The 21,323-nt window shown below is 44.9% G+C and overlaps 1 protein-coding gene across 1 annotated transcript; it reads right to left on the reverse strand.

The window, feature by feature from the left end:
• Positions 1-80: 80 nt before the first annotated feature.
• LOC130392082 (clathrin coat assembly protein AP180-like) lies at positions 81-20,628 on the reverse strand. The gene is made up of 9 exons (XM_056602505.1): positions 20,491-20,628; positions 7,813-7,955; positions 5,783-5,858; positions 4,869-4,971; positions 4,051-4,144; positions 3,663-3,774; positions 3,465-3,571; positions 3,104-3,145; positions 81-164 (listed from the first exon to the last, which is right to left on the reverse strand). The coding sequence occupies exons 1-9, from the start codon at positions 20,618-20,620 to the stop codon at positions 99-101; spliced, it is 873 nt and encodes a 290-aa protein (XP_056458480.1). The 5' UTR covers positions 20,621-20,628; the 3' UTR covers positions 81-98.
• Positions 20,629-21,323: the final 695 nt, after the last annotated feature.

A 21,323-nucleotide genomic window follows, 5' to 3' on the forward strand; every position in this document is an offset into this window, starting at 1 on the left:
ATAAAGGATAGATCATATTAACAATACTGCAAATTTACATTTCAGCAGACACACATGCTGCGTACATGAATCTCAAATGAAGTGATTTGACTGTCTACTCACGGCTTCTTGCCCTCCAGAGTGTTGAGATGAGTCTCCAAGGACTCCAGAAGACTCTGTGGGGCCTGTAGAAGCACACACACAGCGGAGAGAGCACTTACATATGCAACCCATACATGTAGAACCCATAGAGAACACAGTGAGGCCCATGAGAGAGTTTAACATTGACATGGAGATGCACCTGACACAGTTACCTAGAAACAAAGGCACTGTTGGATAGCTGGGATCAGATGGATATATGTCCACTGAGATGATGAAAGTAAAAAAGGGGGAGTAGTAACTAGGAGCTACTGGAGGGTTCCAAGGTCCTGAGAGTGGGCAGGGTATGTGGGGTGTAGGGACGGAGCACCACCTGACCTCTCTGCCGTCAGGAGGACCACGGCGGGGGCGACAATATTAAAGGTGACATATTATACCAGCAGGTGTGTGTGTGTGTGTCTGATCTATCCAGCACACATCTAGGTGGACACACCCACTTGTGATGTCAGAAGAGGCAGATTACCGGCTTGTAACGGCTAATCACACTTGCACATATACCTTGTTAAGGGACAAAATAAAATATGGGAAATCCACAATGCACATGTGACAGCATGCCCCAGCTGAGTTGCTAAAGGCAGTTTTTCGCCGGAAAACATGCAGCAGTAAGAACAACACAGAAAAAACAGCAGGTCTGCTGCCAGTCGGCCACCAGCTAATGGGGTTTTAAAGTGTTGAAGTTAAATGGATCGCACTGACAAACGGCTTCTAGACTACGCCGCCCTAAATCCTCCACCGCCACTTATTTCCTTGCTCCGTTGCCCGACTATATATTGTGAACACAGAAATACAAACAACTCTTGTGGGTTGGCAGTGGCGTCAATGAACATCAAGCACCCACACTCCTAACACACCCACTCAAACCATCCAGAGACGGACTGCCATACTTTTCCTCATAGATAACGAGCCGTGTTTTATTTGATCTATCCGTTGAGAAGGTACAAGACCCAAGCTCTGACAAGTGGACCTGAACTGGGTGTAGTACATCACTTATTTCATATGCTGATCCTGCTGCAGTTTCTTCCATGGTAACTAGGCTCCAGGGAGCCTGTACTGGAATAGAGAGCATTTGTTAAACCTGCCCAGAGGTATTATACGATGTGTCCCTGTGGTCCATTCATAAGCACACACAGAGATCAGACCAGAATTGGTCTGCTCCAGGTGAAAATAACCGACTGGTTTGTAATATTGTCACGGAGCAGGGATATTTGTAATGTGTGCTCCTCTGAGAAAACTTTATCCTTTGAATCATCTCAATCCATCCCTCCAACACTGTGATGTTAATAAGCGGAGCGATAAAGCTGATTCAATTAAGGCACAGAATTCTGTGACTTTCAAAACTTTCTCTCCATTTAAATCATGTCTTCAGATTCAGTTACTTTTCTATTTTAACATCCCCCAAAGCCTTATGTGGGCATCCTTCCGGGATCTTGCAGAGAACATAGTAAAATGTTGATTGCATTTCCGAAACTTGCCAAAAGCTGCACCTAGAGACCAGAGCTCAGGTTCATGCAGTCAGGCCCAGCAGCACAGTGGCCTCCCCATGCTCCTTCCCTGTACAAACACACTGGGGCCTCATCCATTATCCATCTTCTCCAGCCGAGGCTTCAGTTACATCCGATGCACGATTTACATTTGACTAGGTTTTAGGCCAGTCGTGCATCTTTATAACCCTAACTGGATTCATTTAACGTTTATCAAAATGTCAAAAATTATTTCTAATATGAAATGAACACGTAGAAAAAGGTCAGATGGACATATTAACCACTCATAGTTCAACCTCATTCTGTGGAAATAAGTCAGCCCAAGACCAGAGCATGCTCTGAATGCGAGTCATCGATACTGCTGGGCTTTTGGTTTCACAAGCCAATCTTAGCTGTAGAGTTTCCACAACATGACAAGTGGAGCAGTGGATCAGACCAAGCAGATCGGGGTCGGACACAGTCACTGTTTAATGAACATTATTTTCAAATATATATATATGTGTGAATACATGCTACATTGGTAATTAGTATATTGAAGGCTGGGGAATACTGTATTGAATAACAATATGAGAAGTGTTAAACATCTCCCATTTTTCACTTTCAAATTTGTATTTGAATGCACCAAATAATTGGTCACGGTAAAGATCAAGATAAACTTTATTATCCATGTAGGAAATTAATTTGGTCATCATTAAACGCTCCATTGTTATACAGCCTACTGTATAGCATTAAAAAAACATACATGCAAAACATTATGAAAACTCTCCATGCGCAGAATATGAAATCCCTCGGTGGTGACAAGACACTTTCGTCAAGCTAATAAAACTGCGTTTAGTTCAGATCCGTAGAAAGCAGATGCTCACGCGGCAGCTCAACAGCTAATATCCTGTTTCGGATTCTCTGTTTGCTTCCCTCTCAGTCGCATCATTCATCCGTTTCACTCCCTGTCCGCATTTCGTCCGTTTGCTTTCTGCACGCTTTAAGCATTCACAAACCCACCAACCGCATAGCGCACTCTCAATTCAGTTGCGCTCAACACTCAAGTCCTCAAATGTCCATGCCTCCCGCATTAGCTTTGCTGGCAGCTCCCTCCCGCGCAAGGCTAGCACATACTGTGCGCTAGACGCTACTCACACGCTCAGCCTGTACGATCAATCTGCATCTCTGCAAATAAGAAGGAGAAGTTGGCAGAAGATGTGTCATCTCTCAGGGACAGACTGCACAACTCATGGGCCGCAGGAGGAAGTGGGGATCCATTGGGGACCCCCCTCTCCCCCCTACCTCCCACCGTGCTGTGATGTTTTGATTCATGCCTGGTTATTGCTTTTGTTTCGCTGAGGCGGGGCCTATTAGTAAGATCCAATCATGCAGCAGGTGATAGAAATAAACACCATACCATTGTCGTGCCAGAAGGAAGAACTGTGCACTATATAAACAGGAAGGAAAACCAAAACTGAGCCTTTCTGATCAACAGCAGGGTGTACCTGAGTGTGCTCCGGTATGTCGTTCTTGTCAATTCCCATTTGCTGTAAAAGAAGAGATACGGGCATTTTAGAAAGGTTTTCGTCAATACTTTTGCTTATCTACAGTTATATGATTGGAATGTCCATCTGCATTTGTTCAAGGATCCAGCAATCCTTCTATGTTACAGCAGAACTTGTCATCCAGCAGTCCTACTATGTTACAGATTTTGTCCAGTCTTTATGGTGTTCAGTAAAAACCTTCACTGAGGTTACAAATCCCCGCCTACAGGAACATGATTGGTCCAGAACAAATATGAAGCAAAAGAAAGTGAAAAATCCCAGTTCACTATGTCTGATTTGTGAGACTAATCTTCGCTCCTACCTGTGCGACTTTGAAGAACTCTGAGACACGGGTCATTCGCGTGAGGAACCTCTTGTAGATCTCAAGACCGTCTTTGCACTGACTTCTCTTCATCTGGAAGAATTTCTCTGGAAAGCAAAACAGACAATTGTTGTGTCTACAACTGCAACCCAAGTGACTTTTTCTTTAAATCTGTTGGGAGAAGAGTGACTGGGGCACCTAGGAGGTTGATGATGCCATCGTTGTAGCAGGCGTACAGCTTGATCAGATCTTTGAAGAGCATCAGAAAGCAGCAGTTGATCACTGCGTTGTTCATATCTTTTGGCTGGACCTAGATAAATATACACAATTGATTTTGGTTTACAGATAGCACATTGAGTTATGGAATTGACAATGACAGTTTTACCCCTGATGTGTATTTGACTTCCGAAAAAACTTAAGTTAGTACTATCAAGAGGTTTGATGTCATAAGAGTGTAGTTGCATTTGTAAACCTTTGACAAGCAAAAACAAAGTATGACTTGCAGTATTGTACGCAAAACCATTTTTTCCCATGTTATTGGAAACAACGTCCATTCAGATCCAACGTAATAGTTACTGTCACTCACGTCAAACTCCATCAGCGCGTCTATCTGGCTCTGCAGGGTGGGCATCCCTTTCAGCAGCTTCTCCACGGACATGGTCCTCATGGCTCCGTCCGCACTGGAACCGGGGAAGGAGAGGCAGAGGGGCGAGGACGTGAGAGGGAGAAGTATGTGATGGCGTAAGGCCCGGGACGGGGGTTAATGACATTATTGCTTGAACCAGCATTTTCCAAAGACAAACCCCCCACAGCAGTACATAAAAGCAACCCTAGGGGCTTCAATGTAGGGTCCTCCCATTTGAGATACACAGGCTTAAATTCCCAGTAACGATTTCCTAGTCTCTAGAGAAATGCAGCCCATTCAGCCAGACAGTCGATTTCCCGGTTAATGGAGTCTGTTCTATGCTAGCTGTATGCCAGCGAACCACTGATGGGGCTTGGGTTATCCAAGCCCACAGCACCAATGCTCAACTCTATCCACCTCAGTTCTGCACCTCTGTAGAGGTTGACCTTGTGTGTGCCAGAGGTACGGAGCGTGCCGGGCTTTAAGTACAACTAACAGCCTGCTCAGTATGCATGAAGCTGCGGAAGGCAGAAACCGCGTTCAGATAGACTAGACAGTGTGTTGCCGAGAGACAGAAAATCAACCTTCTCACGTGATTATCTCTCTCTCTCTCTCTCTCTCTCTCTCTCTCTCTCTCTCTCTCTCTCTCTCTCTCTCTCTCTCTCTCTCTCTCTCTCTCTCTCTCTCTCTCTCTCTCTCTCTCTCTCTCTCTCTCTCTCTCTAAGCACATGCAACAGGATAACACAGGGAGAATTCTGGAGATGAAATACAACACACACCCCTTCTTCACTCGGCCGAAGTCGAAGGACATCTGTCTGTAGGCGAAGGCCTTCTCGTTGAGATAGCGGCTGTAGCGCCTGATAAACGTGGACATGTCGTAGCCTGGGGGGGAGGAGGGGGTACAAAAGTGAGAACATGGCAGCACTGCCACAATGAACAAACATGAATAAATTTACAACGGAGCGACTGATTATCGTTTGACATCGCCGCAGGGAGAGCCTGGTGTCTAGAAATCAGATGAGTTATTGGATGAAGAGATAAATAAAGTTAAAAACCAAACAAAAAGCTGTTGAATGGATGGTGTGACACAGAGCAGAAGTGGCAATGCTCAAGGGTGCTGTAGGTGAGATTGAAGAGCATTTATGGGAGTGTCATTGGCACAGCCATCTGTCAGCTAACAACTAATGAGTGAAAATGCCATGTGAGTGGACAAAATCTGTTTAGAGTTGAATGAGTCTGTGTCTGTATGTACACCTCTCCCGCCTTTTTTCTGACCAACAGGGAATTTCTTCTGTGATTGGGGGGGTGGATCCCTCTTGCCGGTCAATTAGAGGTATGTGAAATGCAACTCTTCTCAATGGTGGACAAACGTGGTGAGGCTTGGAGCATAAGGGGAGGGGATTTATTTTAGGTTGTCTACTTTCAAAATCTTTTTTCGTATCTACAGCATATTTAAGAGGGGAAAAGTGTTGACAGTGCTAGAGACATGCGAGTCTAGCATCGTGGAACAAAGTAGCGTAGTCCAATCAGATTTTATCAAATTAAATGATGCATGGAGAGAACTCAAAAGGGTTAAGGGTTTGAGCGGGAGCATTAGCATGCATATTAGATTAAACGGTACACGTGTCAAAATAAAATGAAGGCTTGCTGAATGGACTGTAGGCTCCAGTCAGATATGTGCATCTCTACTCACCATGTGAACCAGTTTTATCCAGGAAGTTGCTGAGGTTGAAGAGGGTGTTTCTGGAGGCCAGGAACTGGAGGAACCTCTGTTGGAGATCACAGATACACAAGGTTAGTTCACTCTGCTACAGGGGGAGCTATAGGCACATGAACTGCTCATAATGTTTAATGGTTCTGTTATCCAACAGCCCCAAATATGCAAGCTCAGACACAATCGTTTTAAATAAAGGGGCTCTGAAAATAAATTGAAGGTTCATAGTGATTAAGATGTGATATTTACAACACTTTCTAAGTGATTGATCGGGATGAAGAAAAGGATGAACAAATGCAAGATTGAACTAAAATGGCACGGAATTAACATTGGTATACGGTTTCAACTTAGACATTGAACTCCAATAATAGAGCCAAGTCCCTGGCCCATTATATAGGTACCGACACTCACTATATAATAATACCTCCCCAAGGACCACTCTCAAGAGCAGGACTCTAATAACACCCAACCATACATACACAAAGCGACACATGGCTTCATGCATGGAGTGTAAATCCACGCCAAGCCTAACCCTATAGGCAGGCTTACCGTGGAGCTACACACATACAGTCACAACACCGCTGTCAACAGCCAGCACACCCACTCCTGTTGCATGGGAGGCTAGTGGAACAGAACGTCCTGGCGCTTCAATTACCCCTGGTCACTGATAGAAGGGTTTCATTACAGCAGTGACACAGGGAGAGGGGGGAACAATCCTGCTCCATCTGGAGCCCCTTGCTCTACTATTTACCTTTCACAGTACAGCAATGGGTCCCTGCCATGACAGTGGAGAAGGTGGGCGAGCCACACACTTGCACACAAATTTATATAGTCTTATCCAAGTGAAAGAGAGGGGATTGCATTTCACGATGGCAAACCAATAGAACGAGGCATAGCTAGTTTAATCAAGCTCATTATGGGTTAAGCTCTGTTGCCCATAGCAGCATCTGTAAGAAATGTATTCTATCTCCCTCCTACGCTCTCTCTCTCTCTCTCTCTAGCTTACACAGTGTCACCTCTGTTCATCCTCCCTTATTCTGATTCAGAGGTCGACCCCCCATAATAATAATCATACTAATACTTTGGATTTCTAAAGCTCTCTCCCGAAGACGCTTTGGGTGCTCAGCCAAAGTGCTCCATACATCGGTTCTTCCTCTTTCTCTCACATATTCCCACTGTGCATCGCCTGTTTGCATGGTTGTTTGTTTCTGAACATTCTTTTCCCTCTCCTCCACATGATCCGGTTCTCTCTGGATTTCTTTGAACCATCCCATTCTCTAGTCTATAATCTGCTCTAGTCCTCCTCTTCTTGCGCGCGCGCGTGCGTGCGTGCGTGCGTGTGTGTGTGTGTGTGTGTGTGTGTGTGTGTGTGTGTGTGTGTGTGTGTGTGTGTGTGTGTGTGTGTGTGTGTGTGTGTGTGTGTGTGTGTGTGTGTGTGGGGGCGGGTATCAGTTATGTGAGAGCAGAGGAGAGGGTTTGTCTGGACCGCCGAGGCGGCCCTGGTACAGCTGTCATCAAGGCAATAAGTGGTATGCAGGAATGCAGCGGTGCTCAGAGCAGTACTGGAGAAGCTGGAGGTAAAGTGTGTTACTATATTATGCTGGTTCCTCCCAGTGTGTGTGTGTTTGTGTGTGTGTGTGTGTGTGTGGTGTGTGTGTGTGTGTGTGTGTGTGTGTGTGTGTGTGTGTGTGTGTGTGTGTGTGTGTGTGTGTGTGTGTGTGTGTGTGTGTGTGTGTGTGTGTGTGTGTGTGTGTGTGCTATTGTATTGTTATCCCTTATGCCAGTGGTCAAAAGGTACAGGTAAAGAAGGACGCATGCAGAAAATTGAAAATACTTTAAATCGAAATGTTTGTACGAATCTTTGGAATAATTAAACTCTCTCCTCCTACACACATTCTTCCAATAAAATAGGAGGCATTTAGGTTCCTGTTGGTGTCGTAATTTTTGCACCATATCACGCAGTATGCATACCGGTATATATGCACCATCCACACACAATCCCAGCTCACCTCGTTGCCGTGCACCATAAGGTGGTGGGTGGTGATCAGAGCTTTGAAGACCACCACCCAGCTGGCATTGCCCACCCTCTCCAACAGCGTGTCCGCCATTGTGGGGACAATGACTGTGTTCTCCTGGGTGGCCTGGATCAGACCTGAGGAGGAGGAGGAGGAGGAGGAGGAGGAGGAGGAGGAGGAGGAGGAGGAGGAGGAGGAAGGAGAGAAGGGGAACACAGGATAATGTTAAGATGTACAATGTGTGACTCATTGCTGTGTTTATTGGGTGTATACGTATACCTTTATTGCGTTTTCTTTGATTTTTATACCTTAGGGATTTGAGGTTGTACTTAGGAATGATTACGAAACTTTGATTTTCAGATGTTGTACTGAACTTTGTAAAATCATTGAAACAAAAAATCCAAATACATTCAAAAATATATATCTGATGATATTCCATTCATGCTTGAGTAGTCCTGGGAAAATATTGATGTCTCTACCATCCTGCCTACATGGCCAGGATGGGTTGCCCCAGCCTTAGTTCCACATATTAACTACTTGGTAGTTAGGCAATCAGTTATCTCTGGCTTGTACTGCCAGTTCACCATATTTCATGTGGGTCCCCCCAGGATACCACACTGGTGGTCCCAGGGTCCAACATGGTGGTCCCAGGGTCCAACATGGTGGTCCTAGGGTCCAACATGGTGGTCCCAGGGTCCTACATGGTGGTACGCGGTGACCAAAAGCGCTATAATACACTTTATACAACGGGTGGCTTGAATCCAGTGATCTGATTGGTTCCTAACTGTTGTATAATGAGCGTATACATAACTGCTATGATGCCCAATCATTTTGTGAAAGTTTGCATATCACTCGCGCCTGGAAGTAGAAACAGTTATAAAGTAAAAAATATGTTGAATGATGGAGAGGGTGTAATGTTGTTACTCCGGGAGTGAGCAAGACGATGGAGAGACTAACGAAAGCTTAGGCACACGCCGAGTGAACTGCTCCATAGGATAAATTGCCGGCAAACCGCTCTATCGGAGCCTTCTCTCGGAGGGACGCTAAAGTGTGTTGCATAGCGACCGTCGTGCATTTTGAAGGCAGCCAGGAGGGACTACTTTTTTGTATTCTTTAATAAAACGGTCACTTTGACTTTCTTGGTTTATTTTTAAATGTAGAGTGTCTATGACTTTCGTTTTGCCATAATAGTAACCGTTGTATAAAAGCAATAGATCACTTCAGTCAGTGGTATGTGCTCATTATACCACTGTGAAGGGGGTCAACAATGGTATAATGAGCACATACCACAGCCTGTCGTGATCTATTGCTTAATTCACTAATGACCTGAGCACATTTCTAAGTACATCTATGCATTTGCAAAAAGCATGGATATATTCAAAATAACATATAGACATAACATAAATAACATAATAGTTTTCTTCATTTTAAGCAAGACGACAAATGAGTTTGTACAATTCTTAATATCAGAATTGAGTCTTTTCGCTATAAACCCGAATGGAAGAGGAATGGAATATTCCATAGCAGATAAATAAAGAGAGGGAGGGAGATGGAGGGAGGGAGAGAGATACAAGGCATATTAACCAGGATGGAGTTTATAAGAGGGACAGGGAGAGAAGGAGAGGGATGGAGAGGTGTAAGGGCAACATGGTGCGTCAGAAGGGAAGCTGCCCTGTCCTTCTAAGAGAGACACACACGGCAAGCTGAAGGAATAGATAAGAGAGATGCGGTTAAAGAGATAACAAGCCACGTTTCCTTCCTGACAGCCAGCATTGAATAGAAAAAACACCTCCATCTACAGGCTTGATCCATCGTCAACTGCCTACAGAGTATCTCTGAATAATCTCCCCATGGACAAGGGATCAAAACCAGAAGAGATTCCCGGCATGTAACCAAACCCCCTGACCCTGTCGCCGCATCACAATATCAAGCTCCAGCGACGCCAGCAGCCCAGCCCTCCACTGTGGAGTCATGAAGGACAGAGCGAGGGGGCGGATAACAAGGAGGAAAACCAAAGCAAATAGACGTGGGTTTAGATTTAGAACTCCGGTCCGTGACTCTAGTTGTTTCATGAGGGCTTGGGGTTCGGCTGAGTAGGGCACAGAGGAGAGCCGGTGGTCAAGTCTCTCTGTCCTGTTAGCCGTGCCACGCCCCTATCTGTTCCATACACTGCCCAGGCACAAGGCCAGACAGAGGAGATTGCTATTGATTTTTCCTCACGGGCATAATAGCGTCCGTCATTACCAATACACGTACGTGTCCATACCCATCCGTCACTTTGGTTGAGACATTTAGGTCCTTTCAGTCGTAACTGCTGCGGCCAAAGGGGACACGCCTGGATGGATCCCGTCCTCAACGAGTTGGCACAGGAGATAAACGTTTAACACAATGACATTAGTCTTATGTAATTGTGTTAATTACACACATTGACCTGTGTATACATCCCTCGCTCCAATCGCAAAACTAAAGGTGACTTTTTCAATTTTAGCCTCAACTCTCCGGAACCATCTTCCCCCATCTATCCGATTCGCTGAATCTTTGGATTGTTTTAAGCAGCTTCTAGAAGTACATCTTGAAAGGCAAGTCTTCTTTAGATCTGCATCTCAGTCTTGTCTTTTAAATATGGTTTAGTTTAAGTTTTAGTTTGGTCTCTGATTTTGTTATTTATTTGTACTTAGTTCTTTTAATGATGTTTATTTTTATGGGTGTGTATGTAGAACCCTTTGTAACTGTGTGCATAGGAAGTGCTATATAAACAAAGCCCTACTTACTTACTGACTTAGTACAACTTTTTGCATAAATTATATATATTGTAATCATTCATATCATTCATTGATGTATATAATTGTTATTCTATGTATATTTCATAAAAAGAAAAAACGTAAAAAAAAACTGTCAATGTTATGTCAACGAAGATGATGATGATAGAGATGTGGACAAGTAAGAAGAACAAGGACAAGCAACCATGCACGCCACAGTGCACTCTCCTCCCCTTCCATCCTTCCATCCATCCATCTTTCAGTCATTCTGAGCAACCATCCATCCATCCATCTACCACCTCCCACTTCATCTACTCGACATCTACCATTGCTATACGATTTCTAGGAACGAGAACCCAGAAGCACAAACTATGATCTGTAAACACACACACACACACACACACACACACACACACACACACACACACACACACACACACACACACACACACACACACACACACACACACACACACACACACACACACACACAATATTTAGGATAATCCCGGAGACACACAGACTGACAGACATGCAGGCAGCAAACTAACCTTATGACAACAAACAAACAACCATCATTTAACCTAAATAATAACAATCTAATTTTAATGGAAAATGAATTCCTCCACCAGCTTGGTTTTAAGATTATGTTTGCAAAGATCTCAAGCTGAACCATGTGACGCGATGGAGATTTAAAGTACTGCTAAATTACATTATGTCCCAATAACGGTTCGTGGTTTATTGTGCTTATACCGAGGCAAAGCAGGATAACACTAACGAACACTATGTACCAATAACCGGTTGTGGTATATTCTGCTTACACCACAGTTACTTACAATGAAACATAATACATAAAATATTAGTAACTTTCCTCTATAGGCCTAATGTAATTTGTGTATTGACTTCAGCTTGCACAGTTTAAATTTTTTGAAACAATCAGGATTAAGTATTAACCAATGCTGTGGTATAATGCATTATAGTTCAGTCTTGGTCAAGCCCGGCTGTTGCAGTCTTATGATGGACATTAAGTGATTGCAATAGCCGTGGGTTCAACAGCGAGAGATTACCAATCGCCAAAGTCCAACACACACACCTATCACAAACTAAACGGCAAGCAACATTTGCTGTTTTGCTGATATATTATATTTGATTTGGATTGAGGGTGGTATCTGATATTTATAAAACGGTATAATGTCGTGTTCCTCCTTGAGTGTCCTTTACAGAATCTGTAGCGCCGCCCACACACATTTAAGGCCCGCCGACACAAGGTCATGCATCCCAGGGAGAACGACAATCTCTAACATGATCTGTCGTTCTACAGAGGAGAGAGAGAGAGCGAGAGTGAGAGAGCAAGCAAAGATAGAGAGAGAGCAAGAGAGAGCAAGGCTAAGAGAGAGGGAGAGAGAGGCAGAGAAAGAGGCAGAGAGAGAGGCAGACTGAGAGAGAGAGCTAGAGTACCTGAGGCATCATTGTGCAGCAAAGCAGGAAGGAGAAGGGCCACGTCCTAGCATGATGTGTGTGTCACAGCCCCGTGTGTGCACGTGTGTTTAACTGCAGCATAGAGGAGTTATAAATAGATAGCCTACCACACTCAAACTGTCACCATTTTAATACATGCTATCCCCACTCGGTGAGCTCTATGTTTACATAGTCTTAGCATGGGTGGTGTTAGCGTGGGAAATGGGAATCAAACCCGTAACCCTGGCAGTGTGATTTCCTGTACTCTCTCTGTATGCAATCAAGCAATCAGACATACATACTGTCACACTGTGTATAGGCTTCAATAGAACCAGCATTCCTCATTACAGGGATTCTGGCTGAAGACCAGACTAAAGTAGCTATAACTGGGACTGCAAAATAGACAAGGATAAAATGCCCAAATGTTTGTACACCTATTCCCTTAGGTACAGAGAGAGAGAGATTTAGTACAATATATTTATCACAATGTTTGTTTTTTCTGTGAGTCATGACACACAGAAAACAACATATGAAACTCCCACAGAAAAGCATATGAAAAGTCATGCTGACATCATCATGCTGTCACAACCTCCTCTCCCACTGCTGACCAGAGCCAGCATCTCTTGGTTCGGGGAAGGAAATGAGATGCAGGCCTATACGCCAACGGATGGACAGACCGCCAGCCAGGTGCAACACCGAGAGACCCAGGGACAGGCTGATCCCTTCCCGATCTGATGAACATAGAAAAGCACTGTGTGATCAACCATTTCCGAATGCATCAGTGGGGAAGAAGAACCCAAAACGGCAGACTTGAGTGAAGTAACAGGGTCACATTCTAACCCGAACCAAACCCATGACCAATGCTCATCCACAACAAAAGAAGCTGTAACTTACATTACTGCACAACCAGATAATCACATTTGGTCATTACGAAGATCCTTTAACCCAAAAAGACTTATGAGTAAGTAATGCCTTATTTATAGAACCTTACAGAGGCTGTCATTATATACCCTGTCATTATATACCTTGTATATAGTAGTATGTGGAGTAAGACCAAGACCCTGAAGAAGGGGAAGGGGGAAGGGTCATCGATTGCAGATAGTGCACCGCTATCGCACATTTACAAATGAGTAACCGATATCAAAACCAAGAAACAGGAGACGATTCACTGAGCAAGTGCACATCCCCACATGACACTCCTCAACAGCCACAGGCACAAGAACGGAGACAGCAGAATCTGTTCAGAATGTCGTACACACCAGAGTACCAGTGAGGACGTGCCAAGATGGTTGCCTGGGCAACCATCTATCACACTTAGTCATTGGAACTCAAGGATTCCGTAAAGTAAAGTACATTTTGTATTCCGGACAATCAGACAGGAATGATGTGGTCACAATGCCGGTGGTGAATCACAGACAAAAGCTAAATGGCCGCAGCCAAAGTCCTCACGCAGTAGAAACAAAAGCCAAACGCAGAGTGAGCCATTCCACTGTCGAGCAGGTTCGGTGGCAATAATGGAACATCGATTCTTTAAGGATATGATAGTACCAATAAGAAAAATGCTAGATAACTACCTGGCTGACTACTTTATATCAATTTGAAGCCAGGCATATATTTTCTTAACATATTTTGTGTGACACACTAATCCACATCTTTTAATTGTATAACTATTTCTGTCAATGCTTATTTGGATTGCAGATAAAGAATATTATAATTGAATGGCATACATCTTATGGTGTGCGTGTGTGCAAAGCTCAAGCCCCACCTATGTAGCCATGTAGCCATGCATCCATCCAGTCACGCATCCATGCAGCCATGCAGCCGTGCAACCATGCAGCCTTGCAGCACATGATGACATGCAGCCATGCCATTGGGAAGGGGGGGGGGGGGGGGATTGTTGGAACTCAAATGAATGAACAGTGAAAGCACCATGTTTATATATAGCTCTTCTCCCCCCTTGAGCAGCACACAGATGCTGCCGGGGGGGGGAAATTACTCATAATTACCCATCCAGAGAGCCAGTGCAACAGTAAAGCAGAGGAACACTACAATGCAAAGACCAGAGAGGCAGGAAGACACGTGGCCATATGATCTTCTGCTGCTACTGGGTTTATGACGCAAGCTACGCTAAGTGTGTAAGCTACGCCTGTAGCTAATGTTACTACTGTAGCTAATGACACTCAGTCTTTTCCCTATGCATATTTTCCAGCAACCTGGCTGAGCTGTGTGTGATGTGCACTTTGTTGATGTGCGCGTGCACAGTGCTGATGTGTGTGATGATGATCACAGTGCTGATGTGTGTGATCACAGTGCTGATGTGGGGCATACACGGTTCTGGTGTGGGAGTGGGCGGTGCGGATGTTGGTCGTGCACGGTGCTGATGGTGGTCTTGGACGTTGCTGATGTGGGCGTGCACGTAGCTGATGTGGGCGTGCACAATTGTGATTTGAGCGGATGCAGAGGATGAATGTGATCACTGATGCCAGTAGAGCTACTGTATATGTGAGGCAGTCCCATATATAACAATATAACCTAACTAGAAATAGCAGGCATTTGTTTGGCATTAATGTTAGCGTAAATACAATTGTCGGTCTGCAAGGTGTAGACTTACCATTGTCCGGGTTTGATAACACTGTTGCATCGAGCCAACACAATCAAAGATGTAGGCTCCCTCTTTTTGATAGGGTCACGTATGTGTTAATTTCACTCTTTACGGGTCCTACATACAATCCAAAGACATTCATGAGCTTATGCCACCTACATCATCATCATGTGTTTTTTTATTCTTCTATAGCAGAGCACTAGTCAGTATTTTTCGTAGGGGAAACACTACACTACTAGTATGGCTACATCTAGTAGGGCTATTGCTACAGCTTTAAGCTACAGCTACTGCTACAACCACAGCTGCAAATGCTGCTCCTATTTCTGAGACTAGTGCTATCGCTACAACTGCATCTAGTGCTATGTTTACAGCTACAGCTAGTGCTTTGGCTACAAATGCATCTACTGCTATAGCTACAACCGTATCTAGTGCTATGTTTACAGCTACATCTAGTGCTATGTCTACAGCTACATCTAGTGCTATAGCTACAGCTACATCTAGTGCTACGTTTACAGCTACATCTAGTGCTATGTTTACAGCTACATCGAGTGCTATAGCTACATCTAGTGCTGCGTTTACAGCTACATCTAGTGCTATGTCTACAGCTACATCTAGTGCTATCGATGCTGCTTTAATGACTACTGCTGTTACTAATAGGGTTACTGTTGAAGCAGGGAAGTCCATCACATCCTTTGTTCCTCTCATCTCAGGATAGAATATCACATTTATTTTAGTTTACTGCAGGGCAGAGGCAATGTCAAAACTATGAAATATCCTCTGCTATCTTACTGTGCTCTTTACTCACAGCACATAGCAGCCACATAAGCCTTCAATAAGCCAGCTTGCTTCCTTTGCTAGCAAATATCCTCGTAATCCTTTTGAGTTGATGAGTATTCTCCGTCACTCATCAACTCTTGATAGTTTTCCACCATCTCCTCCCACCAAATGTTGTAGCCCGGAGTGCTAGCAATTTACCGCTAGCCCTCACAAACCGAGCCATGCCCTAAGGTGGTGCGAGCTTCCTATTCTGTGCCTGTGCGCATTAGAGCCGTGTGAGCCTTCCATGCTGTGACGGAGCCTAGGGTGGGTTGCCATCCTCCAGTGCCATGCTCGGGTCTAGTGAGGTGGAAGCCTCCCCTGCCTTGCCGGCACCTAGGGTGTTGCAAGGGTGTCGCAAGATTCTCATGCCCCGCCAAGGGAGCCACGAGCCTCACGTGCGGCGCCTGGGCCAAGCATGGTGTGCGCCTGAGGTGACATCTCCTGTGTGCCCACAGCCCTCTGAGACTGTAGTATCCGGTGAGACTGTGCCATCACAGTGTGAATACAACGGGCCTTCATGGTCTGTTTATGTCGCGCAACTCTTTCTTTCTTTTTTCCTGACTGATCCCTCCTACTTTTTTTAAACAGCAGAATCTGTCTTTATCCTCATTTTAAGTTTGCTTCTTCTTCTACTATAGTATTCTTTTTTCTATTTGATTTCTCGATTTGCGAGTGCCCTTGACAAAAAGGAAACAAGTCTCGCCAAGGAGCGTTAATGCTGACACTCGTGTTTACAGCACAGCGATGCACTGTTGGATGTTTACAGCACAGCGATGCACTGTTGGATGTTTACAACACAGCGATGCACTGTTGGATGTTTACAGCACAGCGATGCACTGTTGGATGTTTACAGCACAGCGATGCACTGCCGCAGCACAAAATAGAGAGAACTTTTCCCACAGTGATTGAGCTCCCTGGCAAAGAGGCAACCCTGTCGCGAGGCAGAGATCAGAAGTTGAATCGACTGATTAAACAGCAGGAAACCCTAGACCTTCCTGCATTATTGATACCCGGCCTGGGTGCAGACAAGGCCCTTCGCCACTGTCTGCCCAGGGGGCCATGTGCTCAGAGGTACCACGGTAAGTCGTAAGGGTATGCAATCATAGCCAGATAAATATGGGCAAATTTGCAGCAACATAGCGTTGTCAATAATGTTAGGGGAGGGTGAAGTGATGATGCTGGTGATGATGATGAAGTGATGACGGTTGTGATAGACATAATCAGTTAGTAATGGAGGTAATTTACAACTGCAAGTAAACTAGTAGTCCATTGACTTGGCTAATTGCATAATTATCGCAGGATAGGCCTTCACTTTATCTGTAAGGGTTGTTTGTCATTGTAGAAGTATGTCTAGGTATGTTTCAACTTGGTTGCTGGTGGGGCCCCAAAGAAGAACAAAAGTAAGGTGAGGTAAATTAACCCACACCGATTCATGTTTCACCGGGTCATTGTGGAAAAAACAGACACCGATTGTCCTGAATGGAAGGGCTTGTCACGGGCGACTGACAGTCTCGTAATGTGAGCAGTAAATAATTAGCTCAGGGCTGGTGTGAATGCTCAGGCTGACGATCAGACGCTTCGGGTCATATCATCGCTGGCGACAATGCTTTGGTGCTTTGCATTAATGAATGCATTCCTGTTTCAGTGATCCATCGTATGCGGGATGAGATTGCACCCATGGCTAATGCTAACCAGCTTCCCTTCCTTGGCTCTGTATTGTACACACTCCCACTCACACTCTTCCACATGCACACAATGATAGGTGTTAAGCCCTGTCTGTGAATCAGAATTTTCATCACAGACAAGCACAGGAACAAGAACAGGATGAAGAGGATGATGGTGATGATGCAGATGATGACCATGAAAAGTGGGTCCCTCTGAAGGTTGTGTTAGCAAGAGAAGGGTTGCCGGAACGGGAAAAGAGGAAAGCAACAGGGGTTATCAACCATACAAAAAACAAGCAAAAAACAGGCCCAACCTTTGGGAATGTTAACCTTTCACATTAAATCATGGCTCCCTTTACCGTGAGGGCAGCAAGGCCACAGAGTTCACAAGGGAGCTTAAGAAGAACGGTCTGATTGGCCATAGAGGAGGGCATGGGATGGGTCATGGGGTGCATTCTTCCTTTGGCAGTCACCCAAAGTGCTGCTACTGTACCCTACCGTGGGATGGATCTCGGGCTGGCTCCCTGTCCTCAGATCTCTATCCAGGCCAGAACTTTTGGCATCCAAAAATGAAATGAATACGAAATATGAAAATGTAGGGTTTGGATAGACACCAAACAACTACTTAGATTTTATTGACATCACTTTGTAATTTTTAATTTGTATGGAGGGTCACTGTCAACCCAGCTCAGACCATAATGTTATCTCATTTGAAACTAAAGTGACATCATCTCCTCCACAGGGCACTTTCTCTTGGAGGAGAAAGGCAGGGTGAATTTCCCAAAGATCAATACAGCAACAGAAAATAAATCCACTACTGTAGTAACTCAGAAGTAAACCTCAACAATAGCTGTATCCTTCCAACAAACTATAGATACAAGCGGCTTAACAGTCACTGTGTAATTCATTTAGGTATTTCTTTACCTTATATAGTATACTTTAAAGAAAGGCATTATTCCTTAGCTGCCATGAAGCACACCCTATGTGACCACTAAGGTAGGCCTACTACTGAGCATTTCATTGGTGGTGATTCTACGATGTGGTCCATATTGAACTAGACGGCACCCTCGTTTTCTGACCTCTAAATACAAACATGAAGGTCACACAGACAAGTTATGAATAAAAAGAATGAACGTCCAAACATAAAAAGTTAAGTAATCCGTACGGAACTACACATCGTCGACTGAATCCACTTTGAATCCTTTTAACAGGAACCCCACTGATGGGAATGTCTTCAGTCTAGCAGGTGAACTCGTTGACACCAGACTCAAGACTGATTGTGTAAAAATGGCTGACTGCTGTAGCTTGCCAATCGCCGTGGGAGAAGGGAGGAGCTGCTTAATATGCACTTTGAGATGCAAAATAAATGCTGACACATCCTCGGCTAGTAGGTTTGCGAATGATTAAAACCATGATAAACAGCTGGGAAATGACCCCATCTCCCTCCCTCCCATACACACAGACACACTTTCAGACACACACACACACAGACACACACACCTTTAAGATTGAATTCTTGCCAATGCTCCTATATCCCTCATATTGAGAGTCAAAATCCACTCTATAGCACCGAGGCGGAATTAGCCAGACGAATCTTGCTAGCTCATTCACTTTCCCCCTCATACAAAAAATATTTCTACCCAGTATGAGATAGGCCGACCAATCACAACCGTTTATCTAATATGAGGCGGGATAAATACGATGATGTTGCATGGGAGGACCGTAGAGGCATTTTCGACAAAGCTGGCTGCCGCCGATGTAGTGGCAGCTCTTCTCTGTTTACAATGTTTTCGTCGCTCCGTGCTGCGTCACCCGTTTCACTGCTGTGATTGGTCGTAGGCCTATCCATTTGGCTGCCAGAGGCATTTTGATCTGTGCCTGTTGGTGACACCCCTTGACAAAATTGAAAATGAACGGAGAGGTTCCAGACCCACTGCAGTTTGTAATTCGGAGGACATACCTATACTCAAAACTGCATTTCCAGGTGTAATTATGTTAGTATATCACCTTGCAATTCACACAACCTCTTATCAAAAACACAACCAGTCACGTTATCCAATCACTGCCAACGGTGTAATAAAGAGGCTGGGTCTGTCAGAAATGGTCTTCCTCAGTCCAGTAAACGTCCTTAAAGTCTAAACTATTGTTAAGTTATGGTAAACCGTTCAGTTGCAGTACTATAGCATGCAGAATGGATTGGGCTGTGAACTATTTGAATGTGTTAACGCAGAGAGCACAGACGCCAGAGGCTCTTGTGAAATCCATGGGCGGGTGTAATCACGATCAGTAATACAGAGTGCTTGTGGTTATAGGAGAGGATTGATATTTCAACGTGACAGACTTTTGGCTTGTATATGGATGTCCTCAACACTAGTGGTAGCTGTAAGATATGCTGAGTATCTCACCAGAGGACCTGTTCCAGCATTTCATCACTGCTCTTCTTCTTATCAGACAGCCTCTCTAAATCTATATTCAGCCTAAAGACTGAATAGAAAACTCTCAGTGGGGCACTGTAAGACAGGAGTCACACACACACACACACACACACACACACACACACACACACACACACACACACACACACACACACACACACACACACACACACACACACACACACACACACACGTTGCGCCACGCCCACATGTCAAACACACATACACACAACAATTAGGGTATGGATTCCAACTGCCCATACTGTACATCAGGTATATGGTTGACTTGCATTATGGTTGCCAACCATCTGTGTGTAGTTTTAGAAGCGTTCAAAGAAAACTTTATCCTATACCATCCGTTCTGGACAGATGGTAGCTCCCTGCACATCAACTGGTTGGATGTGCATGTGGAGTAGCATTTGAGGCAGCTACACCTACATCAGCCCTGGCTGTGTATTCCCTGCCGGTCTGAAGCAGGAACCAACTCATTAAGCAGCCTGTGAGTCAACCTGGGAACGAGAAGGGAATGCCAAAAACGATCTCATGATTATTAAGTGTCCTGTTCCTCTGTTTCACATCAGGTCTGTTTTTCGTTGATTAAATCTAACTCGAAAATGTCCATTAATTGTATTACACACATGCACGCAGAGACACAAACACATCCCCCCCCCCCCCCCCCCCCAGGCACACACACACACACACACACACACACACACACACACACACACACACACACACACACACACACACACACACACACACACACACACACACACACACACACACACACACCCACACACCCACCCAGGCACACAGTGGCGAGTGTGTAACTTGCATGGTATCCACGGGGGGCTGGCTGTCAGAGGGAACAGAGGAGTAGGAGGTGGAGAAGGTGGAGGGGTTCGGATAAAGGATGGAAGGGCATTCATACTTACATTCCAGGTGCTTCTTTTTTGGTGCAGTCTGTTCGTGTGTGGTAGCCTTGCATACAGCTCGGCACACGTCGGAGCCCGTCAACGTGTACTGGGCCGCGGCAATGCGGTCGGTCAGTGTCTGGCCCGACATCTTCTCTCCCCGGCGTTACGAACCTCGAGAAGCAACGTCAAATACGCTCCCCCCCCACCCCCCCCAAAGAACGTCCTCCCAGGTTCCCTCCACGTACCCACTGAGAGAGGCAGGCCTACTACTATGTATACTATATACTATGTACTTAATACTATATAATAGGCTTGAAAAAGAAAAACAAACATAGGACCTGAATTAACTAGTTTCTATCTTTACGGCGTGTAATGTTCACCGTCGCTTTAATTAGGTTGACTTGACCCAGAGTGTCCTAGGTATCATTAGAAAGAGGGTATCTCTATACGATCGCAATAAGGGAATGTTTTGTGACGAATTGCTCATGTCCTTCTGGAACAATCATCGGCTGGTTGTAGTAGGAAATCAGGCATGTTAAATTTCCTTCGTGGTAACCCCGTTTGGGAAAAACAGAAAAGGCTGATTTGGAATATTTTATCACAGCATACTCAAAAAAAAATCTATCCTACTGTCTTATGTTTCCGTGCAGGCTGTGCTGTATGCTTACTGTATTCTAACGGACGTTCATATGTGGAGAGTGTTCCCTGGTCCTCCAGTGATCAGCTCGATTATCCTCCACCTTCCTAATCCTCCTCACTGCGACCCGTTTTGTGGTGAGCTTGGATGGAGAGACGGATAGGGTCCCTGGTTTGCAGCATCCCCCATCTACAACACTTTAGTTTATCCCCAC

This window comes from Gadus chalcogrammus, chromosome 11 (assembly GCF_026213295.1).
Source record: "Gadus chalcogrammus isolate NIFS_2021 chromosome 11, NIFS_Gcha_1.0, whole genome shotgun sequence".
NCBI classification, from domain to species: domain Eukaryota; kingdom Metazoa; phylum Chordata; class Actinopteri; order Gadiformes; family Gadidae; genus Gadus; species Gadus chalcogrammus.